The following is a 19,369-nucleotide window of genomic DNA, read 5'->3' as shown; positions in this document are numbered from 1 at the left end:
GGGGCCCCCGCAGCCCCCTGCCTCTCCTAGTGACTGACTGGGGTCGATTGGAACCTTTTTTAGGGAGAAAAGCAGCTTTTAGGAGCTTTCTTTTCGTGCCTTGCTGGAAAGAAGCAGCCGTACTGAGAGCCCAGGTCGTTGTTTTTCCAGCTTAGAAGCCATGGCGCACCTCCATTTTTGTGCGCTCTGCTAATGAGGTTTTTTTTCTTCCGGACCCGTTTTAGTATTAATTGTAGCTTTATTTTTTTTGACCAGTTAACCTGTTTGAAGCTTATTTTATTTATTTTTCGTTTTTTAACGGAGAGTCTTGTTTTTATTTTTAATTATTTGGGATCTGATATTTTCCTACTACTAGATAGCACTCTGGCTTTGGACCTACTACATGGATCAGGTAAGTTCATGATCATTAGTGATAATTTTAAAGATTTACATGTCTAAGTTTGCTTTATTTTTTGTAAATATGAGAAATTCCTGGATGACGCAATAAGATTCAGAGATTGTTATTTGTATCCAGTGGGTTACTTTGAGAAACTTTCCTTATTGATAGTGATGATTCTGCCTGTTCGGTTTATCCTCTGTGTGTGTGTGGTTTTTTTTTTTTAAAGGAAAATTAGAAATATTTTGTTTTTCGGTGCTTACCGCTGTTGCATTATAACAATATCGTTCCATCGTCAGGACTTTGTTCCTGATAATAAAAACCTTTGGTAGAAGCTGGGACCTTACCTTTCTTTCAACTTTTGACAGTAAATACCTGGGCACAGGACTTCAAAGCAAACACAGATCCCCCTTCCCCCTTAATATTTAAGAATTAAAAGATGATGAGAAATAAGGACAAAAGCCAAGAGGAGGACAGTTCGCTACACAGCAATGCTTCGAGGTATGAGCTATCAACTTTCTTCCTTTTTTCTTTTTTTTTGGGGGAAACCTCAGCTTACATTGTTTACCGGGACAGACAAGGATAGCTGTCTGCTTTATTTTAAACATTTTACTAATTTGGATTCGGTTTTTAAAGCATGACCTTGAGATTGCTAATATGCCACACCCTAATTTTTTGGTAGCAATTTATGAAAGTTGAGTTGTGACTTAAGGCCTCTTAGATCAGTCAAAAGGTAAGGTACCTTTATTCAAGGGGGCTTTTCCTGTAAACTACAGTTTTTCTGTCAATAAATTTCAGTTTTCAGATTTTTGTACTGTAGAAAAATGACCTTGTCGGTTTAGCCATTGCTGCATTGCACCATTTTACATACAAGGCAAATTTTTTCTTTGAAGAATCTAGGATACCCAAACTTGTAACCGAAGGCCATAGAGGAGCCTTGTGGTAGTAAATTATAGTAAATAGACATTTGAGAAAGTTATATGAATGAAAAATTGTGCATTTTAAGATGAAATTGCAAAAAGGACCCTTTGACTGATGCCTCTCAGTTTGTATTTTTATCTGAGTCTATTTCTTTTGATACTCTTGACATTTTAGGCAATTTTGGTATGATTTATCAAAACCTTTGCTCAGTGGTTATAGTTTCTGCATTTATGAACTCAAACCTGTGATTACAGAAATCCTGGAAACTTGATAACACTTTTGTTTTTCTAACTGATCATTTTAATTGTACATTTTACATTTAAGCTATTTTAAGGTTTAAATTTGTATGTTTATATTCAGACAGTGCTTTCTGGTTGGTTAGATGCAGTATTTTATTCTTTGCATTTTAGCTGTAGCTGCTTTAAATATATTGATTTATTTCGACAGAGTCGCCTGGAATGCTTTATTTTCTGAAGCTCACAAATGTACTGTTTGTTCAAATCATGATTTGTTTTCACATTCCTTGGAATACCTCTTTAGTGACTAAAGTAATAAAGCCTCTAAGATGTTTTGTTGTACGATCTGTATATTTTTAATAGTAATTATAAATGTATTTTTGGATGTGTTCTCTTCTGAATTCTTAGGATATACATTTTAAATGATGCAGTTAACAAGGAAGTGATTGATTATAGGATATTTCTCAACAATTTTGCCTTTGCTTTTATAATTTTATATAAATAATTTTAGCATTAGGTTAGTGAATTTGAAATTCTCGAGTATGGTTTGGTTAGTACAAATGTTTTTTTATTAGACTTCAAAACATTTGACCCTTGGCTTTTAAAATACATTTCCAAATACTTTTGCAGATTGAGTTGCCACACAGTTTGGAATGTTGCATTTTTGAACTGAATTGTCCATGTAATTACCTAGGTTCAGATTTCAGTCAGAAAACTTTTCTGCTAATCTTAAACTGACTTTTCTGAAAAGCAGTGACTATTTGAGGAAATGGGAGTCCCCAGGTATATTTGACAAATTATTAAAGATGCAATTGTTAAACTTGTTACCCCCTTGAGTGTATGATTTGCATGTCTCACATGGGTTTTGGTTTTCTTATGTAAGGTTTGTGGTTAACATTGATCAGACTCTGCTTTCTAATTTAAAAAGAAGAAATCAAGCAGTGTTGCTATTCTTTTAAATAATTACTCTTACCTGAGAAACTTCTTGGAGGCTGTCGTGCATTTGCCTGCTAGCAGTGGGTTTAAAAGTTCAGGAAGCATGCACTACACTTCTCAGTGCATTTTTCAGATTTATTTTGAATCATGTACCTGATGAATGCTCACAGATACTTGAGAGTTCTGGAAGAGATGGAGTTTTAAATTAGTTACCCCAAATTCCATGCCTTAATACAGATACATAGTTATGACATCACTTCCTTTATGCATTGTAAAGCCAAAGGATGTGGTGTCTTATGTAGATTAGTGTTATTTTTAGCAAATTTAAATTAAGGTGACCCTATGGGGTAACTAATACTTGGTTCTTTAACCCATCTGAATGTTTTTTCCAAGTTTCTATGCTACAAAACTCACTTTGGCAATCTGAGCCACAGGAGAGAAAGGGAGGAATTTGCAGGTCAAGTAAACTTTGGTTTGAGAATTACTGTCAGATCTGAAAGGATCGAGTGCAAGTTTAGGTTAAACCTGATACTTCCGTACCTGTTTTGGGACATAATGCAGTACTCAATAGTGATTATATAATTTCGTTATTCCTGTAGTCTTTTGAAGTTAATGCTAAGTAATGTGTAAGTCTAATGTTATACATTGTATATCGTGATTTTCGAGGATTAAAAACGTTCACTTTCAAAAATACAATTTAGAAGCATACTTGTAACGTTTGTGAAATTTTAAAACAAAGTTTTAGTGATGGACATCTGTACAAAATGTTACCACACACTTTATTTAATTTGGAGTTTGGAGTAACTACAAGTAGTGTCAAAAAGAGAACACGGAATCTAAGGGGAGGTGAGTGGAAAGTGCAGTTGTGTGCGCGCTGGGGCCGTTTGCAATCAAAAGAACTGAAGCAGTTTATCACATTTATCTCCAAATCGTCTACCTTGGAGTCAGATTTATGTTGATCACCTCTGGTGTAGGTGAAATCTCGCTTTATAATCGGCCTTTCAGGAGTTACTGTAAAAGCCTGGGGGGTGATTAGAAATGGCATAATACAGTTGCATGTGGACGGGAACAAGCAGTTTTTAAGTGGCAGCCATTTTATGACGCTGGTAATTCTTAAGAATCGGGATTTTTGAGAACACAAAACGAATCGAAATTTTGAGATACCAAAATCTCCGGCCCGCCCTCCCCCCTTTTGGTTTCCCGGTGCGCAAATAGGGGGCAGCTCGGTAGCGAGCCGCTCTGCGAGCCCCTGGCATGTTGGTGCAGGTCCAGCTTAGTCACAAAATGGCTGTTCCTTTGTGCCGCAGCGCTGACAGACATACTGCATTGCACTGTGTACTCGCCAAACAGCAGGAAGTTGCCGTGCGGAGTTCAAAGGCCGGCCGGCCGGCGCCGTGCGCTGATTGGCTGGGCGCGCGCCTGGTAACAGCAGGTCAACAGCGGCGGCCTTCGAGAGGGCCCCGCCCCGTGACGCCAGGCGTCTCGCGCAGGGCGGGGCGAGCGTGGTGACGTTGGGCGGCGTGCGCCGCCGGGCGCCGTCGCCTCCGCGTCGCGAGCCGCTGGCCTGGGGCGGGGTGGGCGGGGACGGCCGGCACCTGGCGCCGGTGCTTTTCGCGGTGCCTGTCGCGCCCCGCGGCGGCCCGCGGCGGCCGGCTCTGGGGGCGGCCGGTCCCCGGCGCGGCCTCCGCTCTGGGGAAAGTACAAGGTGCCGGTCAGGAACCTCAGAGCGAGCGCCCGCAGCTCCTAGGTCTCTCTCGCCCGCCACCCGCCCAGGCCCCTTTCCTCCGTGGCGCGCGAGGGCCCGAGCGGGCCCAGCCCCGTCCCGCGGGCCGCGGCCGCGCCCTGGCAGCCGCCCGAGCGGCCGCGCCGTCACATGGCGCGCACGCGCGGGGGGCAGGGCCCGGGCCGCGCCTCGAGTGTCCCCGCTTGGTGCCACACGTGTCCTCAGTGGCCCCTTGACGGAGAAACGCTCAGGTCAGTATGCGCAGGGCCGACGGCGGGCGCCGCCGCCGGGTGCCCGGGAGCCCCTGGCCCCGCGCCCGGCCCCGCCCCCCGGCCCCCGCGCTGGGGACCTGACACCCCCCGCAGCGCCCGGCTGGGCCCCGGCCCTGCTCCCCGCGGAGCTCCCCGCGTTTGGGGACTGGGCCGCGGAGCCCCCGAGACCCGCCTCGCCCCGCCCCCGCCCGGGCCCGGAGCCCCCTCGCGCGGCCCGGCCCTCTGCGGGGGGGGGGGTTGGGGGGCGCCCGGGCCCCAGGGCAGCCGGGTCCCCAGGAGCGTGTGGCCCGCGGCGCCCGCCCGGCGAGGCCCCTCTGCCGAGCCCGCCACCCAGGGCCGCGCCAGGCCTGGAGCCCGGCCGGTTCCCGAGAGCCGCTGCGAGGCGGGCCCGGAGTCGCGGGCGGGCGGGCGGAGTTCCTCGCCTGGCTCACCGGAGGCCCGGGCTTCACCCTCCTGCATGGACCGGCCCGGAGATCCCCGAGCGCCCCGACAGGGTCTGCGAGCAGGCGCCTCACAGCCGCAGAGCCCGCGCTTCGGCGGCGCCGCGACATGGGCTCTCCTGTGTCGGCGTGAATTCTGCTCAGCTGTACTAAGATTTTGCAGACGCCCTCAAACTCCTGAAAGCGGGCTAGAGTGAAACAGCACCGTAGTCTTGTTCCGGGGGCTCCTCTGTTGGAGGTGGTTAGTGTAACATCGCTTCGCTAAAGGGCAGCTCAGGCGCCGTCTCTGTGGACTTCTGCTCGCTGCTTGGAGCCAGTTCACGCCTAAAATATTACCCGAGAGCGCCAGGCTGCTCCTGGCGCCTTCCCTGGGGGCTCCTCTGCACCGATTGGCGTAACCAGCGGAAGGAAAGTGGACGAATCCCGCATTCTTTGAACACCCGCAGTTGCCAGATGATATTTGGCTCCTTGGAAGTTAGCGAGGAGATGCAAAGGTTAAGTCGGGGCAGGAAGGCAGGCAGACCGGATCCCATAAGGAGTTTTGTCAAAGTTTAAGGAGTTACAGCTTGAGAGGTGAATCTGGAAGTTGAGTTGATTTACTCGACAGCATGTGACCCTCACAGCCCCTCGACACAGCAAGCCCCTGACAGTCGTGACGCTCCTCCCGAGATTTGCACACTCATCACTTCTCCCATGAAATGTCCTGTAGACATAAAAAAAAATAAGTGACAGCTCTGCGAACTCCCGGCTTTGAGACATTCTCTAAAAGGTCTTTAAGGGTTTGTGTTTTTTAAACCTTAGGACTTCACTGGTTTTCTGGAAGGAGGATCACTTTAGTAAATAAACACTGCCCTCCCACCCTCTGAGAGTCACTTTGTATGCAAATAAAATAACTGTTGGTTTCCTTAGGCTCCGAGAGAGCCATTAGAGCAGGTAGTTCCCTCCTGCATTCTGGTTTTCCAGGAATCTAATGCATACCTTGAATTCTAATGCATACCTTAGCAAAATGACCTGTTAGCACTTGCTCTGGAACTTTGGCATTATACGTATAAAGCCAGGCCGACAAAAGTTGGCTCAATCGCCAAATGCCCAAGGTCTATCGTGTTTCTATTGTAATCTGTAATTCTGCACGCTGTGGAAACACTTTGTGTTTCTGTCTGTGCGGACCACCTCTGATCAGTCTACGCTGTCACGGATAGGGCAAGTCTGGGGCAGAGACCTTCCCTAAGCAGCTCTGACTGCGGATACAGTTGAGTGACTTGGAGGTCCTGAAATAAACCTGGGTGAACCCATTCATGCTACATTTGGAAACAGTTTCAATTTGGCATTTTATTGTTAACATGTTTGGTTAAGGGTCAGTTTTTTTCCCCTTTGCATTTCAAGTGCCATCTGGACTGTTTCTTATTAACATGTATTTAAACATGTATTTAAATTTCCTTTATTGGTGAACTCCCTGAGTTTGGGGGAAGATGTGGATTACCCTGCTATTGAGGAGAATGTTGTAGCTTTCTAGGGATAGATGTGATTTTATACTTGGATTCAAATTCTTTCCAGCAGAGCCGTGTACTTAAAACTACCCCTTCCCACCCCAATTTAGGACCGTGAAGTACTCATTGTTGGAATTGCAGTGTTCTCATTTAAAAGATGTGGGTCATGGTGATGTTCACTGGGTTATGAAAATTAAATAATATAGTAGTCATTAACAAAGAGCCTGTTAACATCGAGAGGGCTTAGTGGTAGTACTGTTTTCTTCCGAATGCATCACCTTGGTTGGTGTTCAGGCCCCCAGAAGAGGCTGTTCAGGCCAATTAGGAGAGGTTTGTTAACATGATTTTAGGAGGCAAGTCCCCTGTAGTTAATTGAGTATGTTTTGTGGTTAATCCTCCCAGAATTTTTTTTCCCCCCTGCGAAAACTCTCCTTTTGAAGGGAGCATAAGATTCTTTCTGGACTAGAAGAGCTCGTCTGATGAGCCTTAGCCCTACTTTTGCCAATCACTGAGTAGCTACCTTTTTACTCCTGTAACTAGTAATTACTGCTCTGGTTTACCCTCTATGTCATTTCCCCTCTCAGGCAGTGGAGGAGTGAGTCATGAATACAGAGGTGTGCCGTGCTACTTGCATGTAAATGCGCTGATACTTACAACCAATGTCTAATTGGGGGTGGCTGGGTTTTAGTAACCAGTCTTCACCATAGCATCAGATATGTGACAGAGCATAGTGCCCCGAATTCTGGTTGATTCTGTTAGAACCCTCAGGATTTGTGTGCTTTTGGTTTCCTCTACTTCATTTCTTTTCCTTTATGGTTTATGAGTTACTTGAGTTCTATTTTTTGTTCCAATATCAGTCCTTGGAGACCTTCTAAAAATACCACTGTTGAGCGCACACCCTAGGGAAGGAGTAAGAGTTGTGAAAACTCTCCATGTGTTTTAAGTTGCCTGTCTCTCCATGTGTTTCACATCTTCTGATGGAGCCCTTGTTATATTCCTTTCCAGCCCTTGGTTCTTGCTAAACGGATTCCCAGATTTCTTGTCTGGAAGTTGGATTTCAGTGGTTCCAGGATGGTGCCCTGGTACCAGATGCCAAATAATTGCCTCAGTTCTTCTTGTGCTGAGGTGGGTTTGGGAAATGCTAGCTGATGGGACAGGAACTTGGATTACTCTGGCTGCTTTCAGCTGTAAAATCTTGGGCAGGAGCCTCTGTGCTTATTCATCTCTTCATATGGATTTTTAAGGGTACAGTATCTCTGACTTACTTTTTTTTTTAATCTTTTGAAACTGAGCAGCATTTTAACATTTATTTATTTATGCATAGAAGAACTGGGGTGTAGGCCAGAGGTATGGGGGGTGGTGTGTGTGTGTGAAAGAAAGGACTCACCAGAAACAGTGGGGAGCAGAATAGGTGGATCTACTGACATACACTGCTCAGTGGAGCAGCAGGCAAGACAGGAGAGGTCTGCTGCTTGGGTCAGCTCCCTGGCTGGGATTGAACTCAGGCTATAGAGGTGATAGCGCTGAGACTTAACCCTTAGGCCGCCGGGGAGACCCTGAGCAGCATTTTAGTGTGCCCATTTTTTTTTTTTTTTTCCCTCGATGTGCTTTTTTTCCTGAAAAGAGAATCCATACTGTTTGTTACTAGTGTTAGAATAACTTCGAGAAGAACTGCTGAATTCTAGCAAGGTCTACTGAATATTGATAGATTCTGCAGTATTAGAGCTCATTTTTGAGAGAGTAAGGGGAAAATTCAGTAACATTCAAAGAATACAATACAGAAACTTTCCAGTACATTAAAATTTAATATTAAATTAGGTGTGGTTAAAATCCTATATCCCTAGTTATGTCTGAGCTGTGCATGGTTCATGTGTGCCTTTTATGTTTTAAAAATTCAGTAGTTCTGCGATCGTCATGTTGATTTTTAAAGATCTGATTCATCCCTAGTCTTAACCACTGTGGTTAATTGCATGGCAGGGGTATTTCACATTTACAGAACTAAATATACGCGAACATTTACATTATTTCCTTTCTTTGATCTGGTGAGTGGAGCGCTGAACATTTTTATACTTCCCACCTCTTATGCTATTTTGATCACTTGTCTCATCTCAGCTGTATACCTACAGATTGAATTGCATGATTCATATGCATAGTTTAAGGTTTACTGGAAATGCTAAGTTGCTTTCCAAATCCTCCACTTGTTATTTTTTTTCCATAGTGGCATGGGAGTACTATTTCCCCTACTTTCTTACCAGCATTTAATATTATCAAATATTATCAGATCTTTTTAACTTTTGCAGAGCAGATGAACATAAAATAATCTGTTGTAATATACATTTCCTTAATTACCAGTGAGTTTTAAATTATCTTTTCCACAAGTTGGCCGTATCAGTTCCTTTTCTATAACTGCATGTTATTTCCTTTGCCTACTATTTATTCTGTTGGACTTTTCTCTGATACGTGATACGTCATGTGTTGTTTGTGTAGTGCCTTTATTGGGTATACTCTGCAATTTCTTATCCCAGCCTGTTGTCTTTTAACCTTGTTTATTCTTCAGGCTCATAAGCGTTGGATCATAGATGGAGTTCTTAAAGATGCAGTTACAGTTCTTACTAATAAGAAACTTGTGACGAACAGTCCTTGCTTTTCCATTCTCGTAATGTTTGGGGGAAAGGATGTCCTGAGCTAATTCCATCAGACTCAATTAAGAAGGAATGGTTCTTCAATCTTGGTTGGTTTGATAATCCACTTAAGAATGTGTGATTGGCAGGGAAGCAGTTTGATTCAGTGTGGACTCCCTAATTCAGACTGTGGGGTTGGAGGTGACAGTACACACACACTTGGGCTGACCCTCTTCTGCACAGCGAGGATAACTTATTGACAGGATTAGAGGAGAACTTTTCGTATATGCCTGACCCATAGGGACACCACAAGTATCACCTCTCTCATCATGGGTAAAAGCTTAGTCTGGGAATAAATTTTATGGCGTTCCAGTGTACACTGTGTTGTTTACCAGATTTTGCTTTCATCAGCAGAAAAAGCCCAAGCTCTGCTGAGCATTTCGGCCATTTTGTAAATTTAGGAGAATAAACACTACCCCAGTGCTGAAATGGCAGCCTTGGGCAGAGAACTTTGAGCGAGGTGTTGGTGTGCTGCCCTCTGGTGGCCGTTTGAAGAATGGAGGCTAACTGCAGCACAGTCGCTGTTCATGCTGCTTGCTTGCAAAGTCCTGGGGTACGAAATATTTCATCTCTCCGTTTTTGCCTGCTTCAGAAGGGATTTTAAAGAGATATCAAATCATTGTTATCCACAAATGGAAAGGTGTGTTCAACATTTTTTCATAAGCATTTTCTGTTGGAGTCAGTTTTTTGGCTTGCATCCCTTTTATTTATGCAGTGTATTTCCTTTACAGTAATAGTTCAATCAAAAATTATAAAACTTGTTTGCATGTTGTATTCTAAGTAATTTTCAAAGATAAATTTGTTCATGAGGATTATGGTTGCGGGGGAGTAACATTCCTGAAAATCCGATTTTAAATTGCCTTACTATGCCATTGGGAATCAGCTAGTTTTATTACTTTCTTGTTAAGGTGAAGCCTAAAGGACTCCTCACCCAGTAACTTGATTGCCCTTTTATCATTTTTGTGGGCTTTTAACATCTTCTAAAATTAATTATCTAGTATTAATAGTATTTGTGTCATAATTACATATTAATAGCAAATGTGCATCATATTTTGAGAAATAGTGTCTTTTTTAGGGACAGTTAGACTGTCATTGAATGCCTTGATTGTGGAGGTATTTATAGTTTCTTAAAAAAAATTCCCATTTCATTTTAACATTTGTCTTTATCAAGATATATCTTTATCAGGGCTCAAAAAAAAAAAAAAAACTTCTGACCCCCAAAATATTATTTTAAGTCCATTAAATCTGACTTGCTTGTTCCAAAAATAATTAAAAAATATTAGTGTTATTGTCATTCAAATGATTTTATTTATTTATTTATTTTTGAAGATGTGCATACAAGAGCTGGGGTACAGACTAGAAGCGGGGAGGGTGAGAGGATTCAACAGAGACAGAGTGGGGAGCAGAACAGGCAAATCTACTGAGATACACTGCTGAGGGGAGTGGCAGGTGAGACAGGCAAAGTCTGCTGCGCCATGTGGATCACCTTCCTGAATGGGGATTGAACTTGTGCAGCAGTATAGCATCACAGTGCTGAGACTTAACTCCTGTGCCACCAGGGAGGCCCCAATTAGTTTTTTTTTTTAATGTAGGCTTGCCTGGTGGTTTATATTCCTTGGATTTGAATCATTTGATTAATTCTGAACCATCTTAAATAGTAAAAAGATTTAATGCTTATGTAATGAACAACTTTGGACATATCATTCAGCTTCAGCCATAAAAACAGCACCAATATTAGTTTCTGATCATGTCTATCTCCCTCAGCCCACAGAGGGAGACTGAATTTGGTGTTTATTTGGTTTAATTTGGGTTTAATTTTCATAGTTTCTGAAATTTTTTTCAGGGGGTGGAATTACAGAAGTAGTTTGCCTAGTACACTTAACCCCCCAACAGAATAAACCACTGTTAACAATTTGATTAAAATGTGTTTATGCACATGGACATGTGCTGATAGACATATGGTTGTGTTTGTACCTGAAAGACTGTGTGCATTGTTAAATTTCTAGGGGACCCTCTCTTGCATAAACAGAGAAGATGTATACAGGCATGTATATGGTTTTACTGATTATAGTGAATGATTTGGAAACTTAAATATGCTGAGAAATACAGAAATATGGACGTATATCTTGGGTACTTATTGGTTAAGAGAACAATTTAAATAATAACATACCTTTAATGGGGGGCAGGTTCAGTGTAGTGTATTCATATCTTGGGAGCATGAGAGGGAGCACGATGCTCATGAATCTGCACACATCCTGACCCCCTGACATGGGTGCTGCACTTGGGATGTTTCCATCATTTCAGCAGTGACTGCTTTTCAGTGCAAACATTGGAAGGATTTCTAGCTAATCCGATGGCTGTAGTTTTCTGCAGAAGACAAATGCAGATTTTTGTGGCTTTCTGTTCGTTTAAGTAGGTAGTTGAAGATACTCATGGAATATTTTCAGTTTCTTGGGAGTGTATGTACCATACTATAGGGTCCTGTGACAATTTTAATTGCTGGTGATTGCCAGAATATATTCCATCTATAATCTCTTTTCTGGAGTTAAGAATGATTGACTGGAGTTAAAAAATTAAACCGTTTTAAAGTTTTTGAAAAGATAGTGTGCTCTCCAAAAGTCTTCTAGGCCAGGGGGTTTGTTGCTGCTGAGGGTAAGGAGAACCAGTGGACCATGGTGGGTGAAACTTTAGAGAAGGTGAGAGGGTGATGAGTTAGAGAGGATTCGAGCCTGATGTGTAGGCAGAGGTTGGAGGCGAACAATGCTGGGCCTTCTTATGGTGCAGGTGGAGTATGGCCAGAGTACCCAGCAGCGGGTCCTGGGAAGGAGTGGTTGGAGGTCAGGTTTCATAGGGCATAGGCTGTAGCTTGGGGTGGGAGGAGGTGGGTGGCCTGAGCTCTCTATTCATGCCTGGGCAAACATCACTGGCTTTTGCTATGTAAATATGTAAATACTACACCCCACCCTCCCAGTAGACCTGCCCTTGCAGATCCCTAACTTTCCAGGAAATTCTGTAGCTGCTGGCTCTACCTTTCTGTGAACAAACTGTGGAGGTAAAACCAATAAATTCCCGCTTTTGATGTAAAGTTCTCGATCTTCACTAGCGTGTGCCAGAGGAGGCATGAGTGCAGATGTGAAATATGCCATTTCTTTAAATATCGGGTGAGGCTTTTGCATCTTGGCGCAGCACTGCCTTCATCGCTGTCATTTGATGCTCTTCTGATGCTACAGATGGTGTCACAGACACAGCCTTGGGAGTTGGGCTGCCCTTCTCACTGTGCAAGCCTGCCCTCCTTTTCTCTTGCCTGGTGACTGCCTGCTGCTTGGTCACAGAGGAGAATAAGCGACTGATGATACCCTGGTGAGCTGGGCAGCTTGGCCGCCAGGCTGAGGGAGCCGTGGTGAGTCAGTGTGTGGACTGGCCTTGGATGGTTTGTAACACAGATAAGATTTATTTTCTGTGTCTCCAAGGTTTTGAGCTGTCCTGTGACAAAATAAGAATATGGGCTTTAGGCCTGTTATAGGTCAGCCCCGGTATTGAACGTGTTCCTGGCTGTGGGTCCTCACCCGCGCGCTTAAAAGGGACTTATGAATACTTCACTACAGACACACACAAAAGGTTAATAAAAGGTTTATTTACAAGGGAAAAGGAAATAAGGAAAATGTACAACTCAGGGAGAAAATAGGGAAATAAAGTCTTTCATGCGTCCTACCCGATCTGCCGACCTGGAAACCCAAAGTCACTCTCAGAGCTGGCCGGAAGCTGCGAGCTGGCCGAGAGCCAAAATGGGGGCCCCTCAAAGCCCACGTGGCTGTCTTTATACTCACTTGGCTGCTTAACCCCACCCTCTGGTCCCAGCCACCTTCCCTTTGGTGGGGATGGGATTTGGAGTTCCCAGTGTCTTTGGCTTTGGCCTGGGGTGGGGGTGGAGTCCACAAAGCCTGTATGGAATTAGCTTTAGGACATCCTTTTCCCCCTAACAGGCCCAGATTTGGGGTGGAATCCCAACCCTCCACTCCAGTCCCCCACTTTCTAGTTTTGTCATTGACCAAGTTACTTAAAACATCTGAATTTTTTTCACCTTTCACACTCACATGATAATGTGTAGTAGGTATGTTTTGGGGTCAATACAAGGTGGTCGCAATTGTATGGGGAATATAAAAATTAAAAAAAAAATTATATATATAAAAAAAACCCAAAAACAAACAACAAAAAAAAAGAATGCACACAAGTACTTTAACACCAGGCACCTACGAAGTTATCATGAAGTTATTAAATTTTTTTTTCTCTTCTCCCCTCCATAGGTGGAGACATCCTTTGTCCCTGTTTATTCTCATTGTTTCCTCATCTTAATGAAAAGGGTCCTGGATTTTGGGTTTCCATCCTGGAGTTTCCAGTGTACTGCTTATTCATTCTGTGGCCATGTTTGTGAAGGGGGTAGGGGGTGACTTCATTTCTAGTTTGGGAAATGCAGTGGTATTAAATTGGCCTGTGGCCTTCATGGGATGCCTTCTGGTTGGTAAATGTAAGCACCTTTATGTGAAGATAATACTTAAATTACTTAAATCCTGCTACTTGCCACTCTCCTAAGTGACAAGCTTGTTTTCAATCAACAGTTGTGAGCTTTTCACCTGCTTTTCTGTCAACTGTAGGTCTCTAAAATTTCTTTATTCTTCCCAGTGAGACCTCAGTTGCCTGTTCACTATAGAGCACTCGGCTTCTCTGCAGCCGAGGTTGATAGACTGCCTTTCTTTCCACAGCATTCTGGCATTTCTCTTCTGTGGTTTCCTCTGGCACCTACCCACTTTAGCTCGCTCCTCCCTGAGGTCTGTTTGGAATGAGGAGGAGGGGTTATTTTTTTCTGCTCTATCTGGACTAAGACTCACTGCAGGAGATTCCAAGACCAGGGCTCTGGGTTGGGGTTAATGTTTTTATATAGCTCACCTGTTGAGGACCACTGACTGGATAATTGCACCCAGTTTGTATCCTTAGTCTTTGGGTAACTGCCTTGTTTCGTTTTCTGTGTTTTTTTGTTTTTGTTTTTTTCTTTTTTTGTCTCGATGAGGGCAAATACTGAACAAATAAAAACAAGGGTTGGTGGATTCAGACGGATCAGATTGATCTGGTTACAAATCCGGTGACATATTGGGAGAGTTACACGTTCTGAGGTTTAGTTTTCCTCATCTGAATGGGACAGTAATGTTCTTTTTCTGAGTTTTTGTAAAAGAGTCACTCTGTACAAATTAACTGGTATCTGGCATTATATTCTCAGGGAATGGTTGAAACTGAGGAGTTGAGAATGATGGTAATGACATTATTCACAATATAAGAATATGAAAGTGGATTTGAAAATGTTGATCTTGTGTAAATAAAATTACTATTGTCATTTTACTAAAAAATGTTTTAACAGATTTATTTGGCAGTTTTTAAATCTCTTTTAAATCAATTAAAAATTTTTTTTGAATTAAGTCATTCAGCATCTGAAGAAGCTTCAGGTTCAGACTCGGGCAGCCAGTCGGAAAGTGAGCAGGGCAGCGATCCAGGAAGCGGACATGGCAGCGAGTCGAATAGCAGTTCTGAATCTTCAGAGAGTCAGTCTGAATCTGAAAGTGAATCAGCAGGTTCCAAATCCCAGCCCGTTCTTCCAGAAGCCAAAGAGAAGCCAGCCTCCAAGAAGGAACGGATAGCTGATGTGAAGAAGGTATTACATCTGTGCCATACGAATGTGCTGCTAGCTGGCCCAGCTAGCAGATCTTTTATTTCCCATGCAAAACTCATTAGTGTACCTTGATGATGAAACTACAGTCACCTTTTCTGATAATGCATTCTCTGTGGATAGAAATGTGGACCGCTTTCTGTTCTGTTTACTGGTATGGTAACTATGGCTTCCACTGGAAGCATCAGAGTATAGGGCAGAAAGACAAATATTTATAATTTGGGTTTTTAACATTTATAATAGGTGGTTAAAATTATTTTTTTATGCAATACTGAAAAATACTGAATACTGAAAAATATTAGAGTCATTGACAGATGACAGTGAAAGAAATACTCCCTACAGTAAAAACATTTACCCCTAGGCCATGTAGGTGTTCTTTATTTAACAGCAAAGACTCCTGGCAAAAAAATGCAAAAAAGGTAAAAATGAGTTGCCATATCCTTTTTCCATTGATGCTTGAACTTCGTAATGCACATTCTTTTTGGTGAAAAATTAATGAGTTGGTATAAGAAATCATAAGAATGCAGCTGATCTTTTAAAATTCCATTTTGAGAGAATTGTATTTGAATCACTGATGCCAAGGAATATTGCTTTTAGGAATTTAAAAATAAAATTAGTGAAATTAAAGGTTTTATGATCAATCAGTTTCATTCTAAGATACAAATCTACATCTACATACTGATTTTCATGGTACAAATGATTTTATTTTTTTTAATAATATTCTTTTTTTTTTTTTTTTTCAAAGATTTATTTATTTATTTATTTATACAAGCACTGGGTACAGTCAGAAGTGCGGGAGGGTGAGAGAATTCACCAGAACCAGAGCGGGGAGCAGAGCAGGCAGAAGGACCGAAATACACTGCTGAGGGGAGCAGCGGGCGGCAGGAGAGGTCTGCGCGCTATGTGGGACCCTCCTTCGGTGGCCGGGGAGCAGCCTGGGATCGAACCAGCGCTGCAGAGGCTGTGGGCAGCTTCGCAACCCAGTGCTCAACCGCTGCGCCACTGGGGAGGCCCTACAAATGATTTTAAATTGTCTGCAAGTTACCTTCAACAAACCTGAAATTAGAAAAAACAAAACATGGAAGTTCATTTAACTCTTGAGACAGACTTGGAATTAAGTATGCCATTTTAATTCTTCTGTTCCAAGTGTAGTCATTGTTTCCTGGAAGTGACCCTCAGGAACTAGTCAGAAGGCAGAGATGGTTTTCTTAGTGATAGGGAGATAAAAGTTGGCTTTGCCAGTTGACTCATTACTAGAGCCATGACCTTCAGACCCTCAGGTATTGTTCCTGGATACCCATTCTGTGTGTGGTAGAGCTTTTATGGGAGATCATTCAAGTGATGACTTCTTCCCAAAGCCCCTGCATGTAGAAATGCCATCTACACATCTTGCTCTATGAGGTCATTAAACTCAGAAACTACCCCCAGGTACCTGGCAGTTGGCCTTGCCCAGCTGTCCTCAGAGTCAGGTCTGAGGTTCCCTCTGTGCATCTGGACCAGGTGCTCTTTCTAGAAGTCCACGACACATTTTTGAGTGAAGTATAACAGACAAAAATAAGTCTGGGTATAACTTTCTTTTTTACAGTGCAGAGTTTTTTACTTGTAGGGGTTGAAGGAAACCATAGCAACCATAACTTGCATAGCATGTTCAAAACTATTGAACTGTGTTGACCGGGATTCACAAATGTTCACTCTAAGACTGTGTAGCTTTAAGTTTATTTAAAAAGACAAAGGGGAACTAAGACAAAAGGAGAAGCATGACTAAGATTTAATTTTATGATAAAAATGTAGCTTTAGGCAGACACATAGAAATGTAAAGGTGTTTAACTCCAAAAAGTTAACTTATAAACATTTTTATTAATTTTTAATTGTGATAATATTAGAATACCCCATCAGATATTGCCACTGTAGTGCATCTACTACCAAACTCACCCATAGTCCTCCCCATAATCCACTGTGCTTCCTTCCCTCTTTTTCCTTATCAAAAAGTTAATTAACTTGTAGCTAGACCTACCTGCCAATTAGAATGATGGTATTGTGATTTTAATGATTATTCTAAAATGGGAACTTATAAAGGAAGTTTTTTATTTTCTGTACACATGTCCTTTTTACATGGTTGCTTTTTCATTGGGAAATTAAATATCATCAGTTCTCAAAAGGACAGAAGAACACAAGATGACTTTAGGATGTAAGCACTAGGATGGAACTGTCATGAAGTCCAACACTTGACCTGAATGCGTAATATTTTAAAACAATAAAATTAATTGCTGTAGTGACATAAACATAATTTAGCCACCCCAGTTAATAAAGGCTTCATAAATACTTGTGTTGAGTGAAGTAATTTTGTCACTTTAGCAGAGATCCAGGATGGGTGGAGGTGGGGTTGACACATGGGACTATAAGAAAGTTCTGCCTCCTTCCTTCCTTCCCCAGATGTGGTAAGCATGCTCTGCATTCGTTGCCTCTTTGCCTGTATTTCCTACCACTAATTTATTCTAACCCTTTTGGTTGGGCTTTTTGTCTTCTGACCCAGATTATGGATTTTACACCTTTTTAAACTGAGAACACAGGATGACATGATTGCTTTGGATTCCAGTTCTAAAATGCCTATTCCTGGGACATCTTGCTTGTTTTCATTTGAGTCCTTGTTTTTCTTCAGCTTAACTGGGTTTGTTTTTTTTTTTTTTTTTTTTAAGGCACCGTTGATAATGTCCTCTTTTGGCTTATTAGTTTGATTTCTCTGGGTTGTCTTTCATCAGTTTTGTCTTTTTTGGGGGAGGGTCTACTTCCCATACATTTCACTGGTCTCAGCCTGTGGCGTCTCCTGTTGCCTCACTTTCCAAATATGTTCATGATGTTAGCTGTCAACCTGTGTTTTAATGACAAACCCACATTTCTAATCTTGGCTGCCAAGCATCTCTGCTACATGTTTAACCTTGTTAAACATCTTCACTTGAATGTTCCACAGTCTGTTCTAGTTCATTTTTGCCTGTATGTGATGGATTTCATGAAAAGAGCAGACAGTATACTTCGTTCTCGGTGGGAAGGAGAGTGAGGCTGGGGGTCAGTCTAATCATTTAGGGGTTGAGAAAGAGGGACCTTTTTCTCTGCATTTGTGTGTGTGAATTTTTATAAGATGTTATTCATTATTGTGGAGAAAATTTTCACCTCACCCCTTCTTTAGATTTTATTTTTTTAATCGCTGGTGAATGTTTCCAAATCAAGTACTGAAAGCGAAGGGCTAAGTACTGGTATAGCATAGATGGGTGTGCCAGGGAAAGGGCAGGCAGCCTTGGTCCTCACCCTGGGAGACCATGTCAGAAACACGTCCTGAGGAGCGCTGAAGAGATTCTTACTGCGTAAGACGTGGTGGAGCCTTGCTTGCTTTTTGAGTTTCTCAAATGGGTCAGTTTGCAATCAGTCAAAACTGAAGTCATTAGAGACTTTCCCCAGCGGTGGTTCTCTTACCTTGCCGATATTCAACTTTATATTTTAAAGATAAGTGTCACACCGTATTATTTAGTAATTGTTTAGTAATGAAGATACATTGTTAAATTTTGTGTTTTGGGATAATTAATTTTTTTAAAGATGGGTACTTCATTATCTGACGAAACTAAACAATCCATTCGATAATTACTTCGGTTCTATTAAGCTAGACCACTTGTTCCAGTAATAAAAATAGTAAATGGGGGTTGAGAAAAAAATTCATACATGGTCTGTTAATTTTACAGATGTGGGAAGAATATCCTGATGTTTATGGGGTTAGGCGGTCAAACCGAAGCAGACAAGAACCATCACGATTTAATATTAAGGAGGAGGTAAGAAAAAAAAAAAAAACGTTGTAAGGGGCTACATTCAAACTCCTTATCTTACCTCATCCTTTCCAACTCTGGTATGTATCACCATTAAAAAGACTGGACTTCGGACACTGACGTGAGCTTTCTCACCCAGTCCTGCATGGGAAAGCACACATGGCTTTAAACAAAGAAGCCTACCAGACCCACCACGTTTTAGTGAATGTCTTGGTACTGTTAGAGTGTTACACAGAACTGACCGCAAATCTTTTTATTTAAGTTTGTTTTTTTGTTTTAAGTTTTTTATAATGAAATTGATTATACCAAGAGCTTTACATTTTTTATTCTTTAGTTTCTAAATCTCCTAGATTTTGTTACAGTAACTTGCTTGGTAAACAAATGTTAATTTCTTGAGACAGGAAGGAGAATTTGCTTAATTTAAATAATGCATTTTTACTTTATCTGATTTCTTTAAATTTGGTTTTCTACCTCACTTTTAGTGTGCAGTATACATGTGTCACACATTATTTTTCTCAGATCTAACTGGGAGAGATTGAATAGATTGGTAATTTTTATAATTAGTATCACATACTGGGTTCTCTTGTTTCTGTAACATTAGACTTTTCTTACCTTTCTTGGTCTGTGTGATATTTTATGGATTCTTACCTCTGTGTTAGGTTTGTAGGCTGCATTCTGAAGAGATGCTCTTTTGTCTCAGTGAGATGTGACCTTTCTGCATTCTTAGGGGAACTGTGCTGGTCTTAGTTATAGAACATCCTTCTGATAG

General features: G+C 42.1%; 1 protein-coding gene across 1 annotated transcript in view; it reads left to right on the top strand.

Annotated features, from left to right (window-relative positions):
- Positions 1–815: 815 nt before the first annotated feature.
- The window catches only part of CHD2 (chromodomain helicase DNA binding protein 2), a gene marked incomplete at both ends in the record, with an annotated part of 96,990 nt that continues 78,436 nt past the window's right edge, over positions 816–19,369 (top strand). The window contains 3 exons of the mRNA XM_084253509.1: positions 816–877; positions 14,542–14,773; positions 18,520–18,606. Coding sequence (XP_084109635.1) covers positions 816–877; positions 14,542–14,773; positions 18,520–18,606 — 381 coding nt within the window. The remainder of the gene's footprint in view (positions 878–14,541; positions 14,774–18,519; positions 18,607–19,369) is intronic.

This window comes from Talpa europaea (assembly GCF_964194135.1).
Source record: "Talpa europaea genome assembly, chromosome: 14".
Lineage (NCBI taxonomy): Eukaryota > Metazoa > Chordata > Mammalia > Eulipotyphla > Talpidae > Talpa > Talpa europaea.
This window is presented reverse-complemented; position numbering and strand designations above follow the sequence as displayed.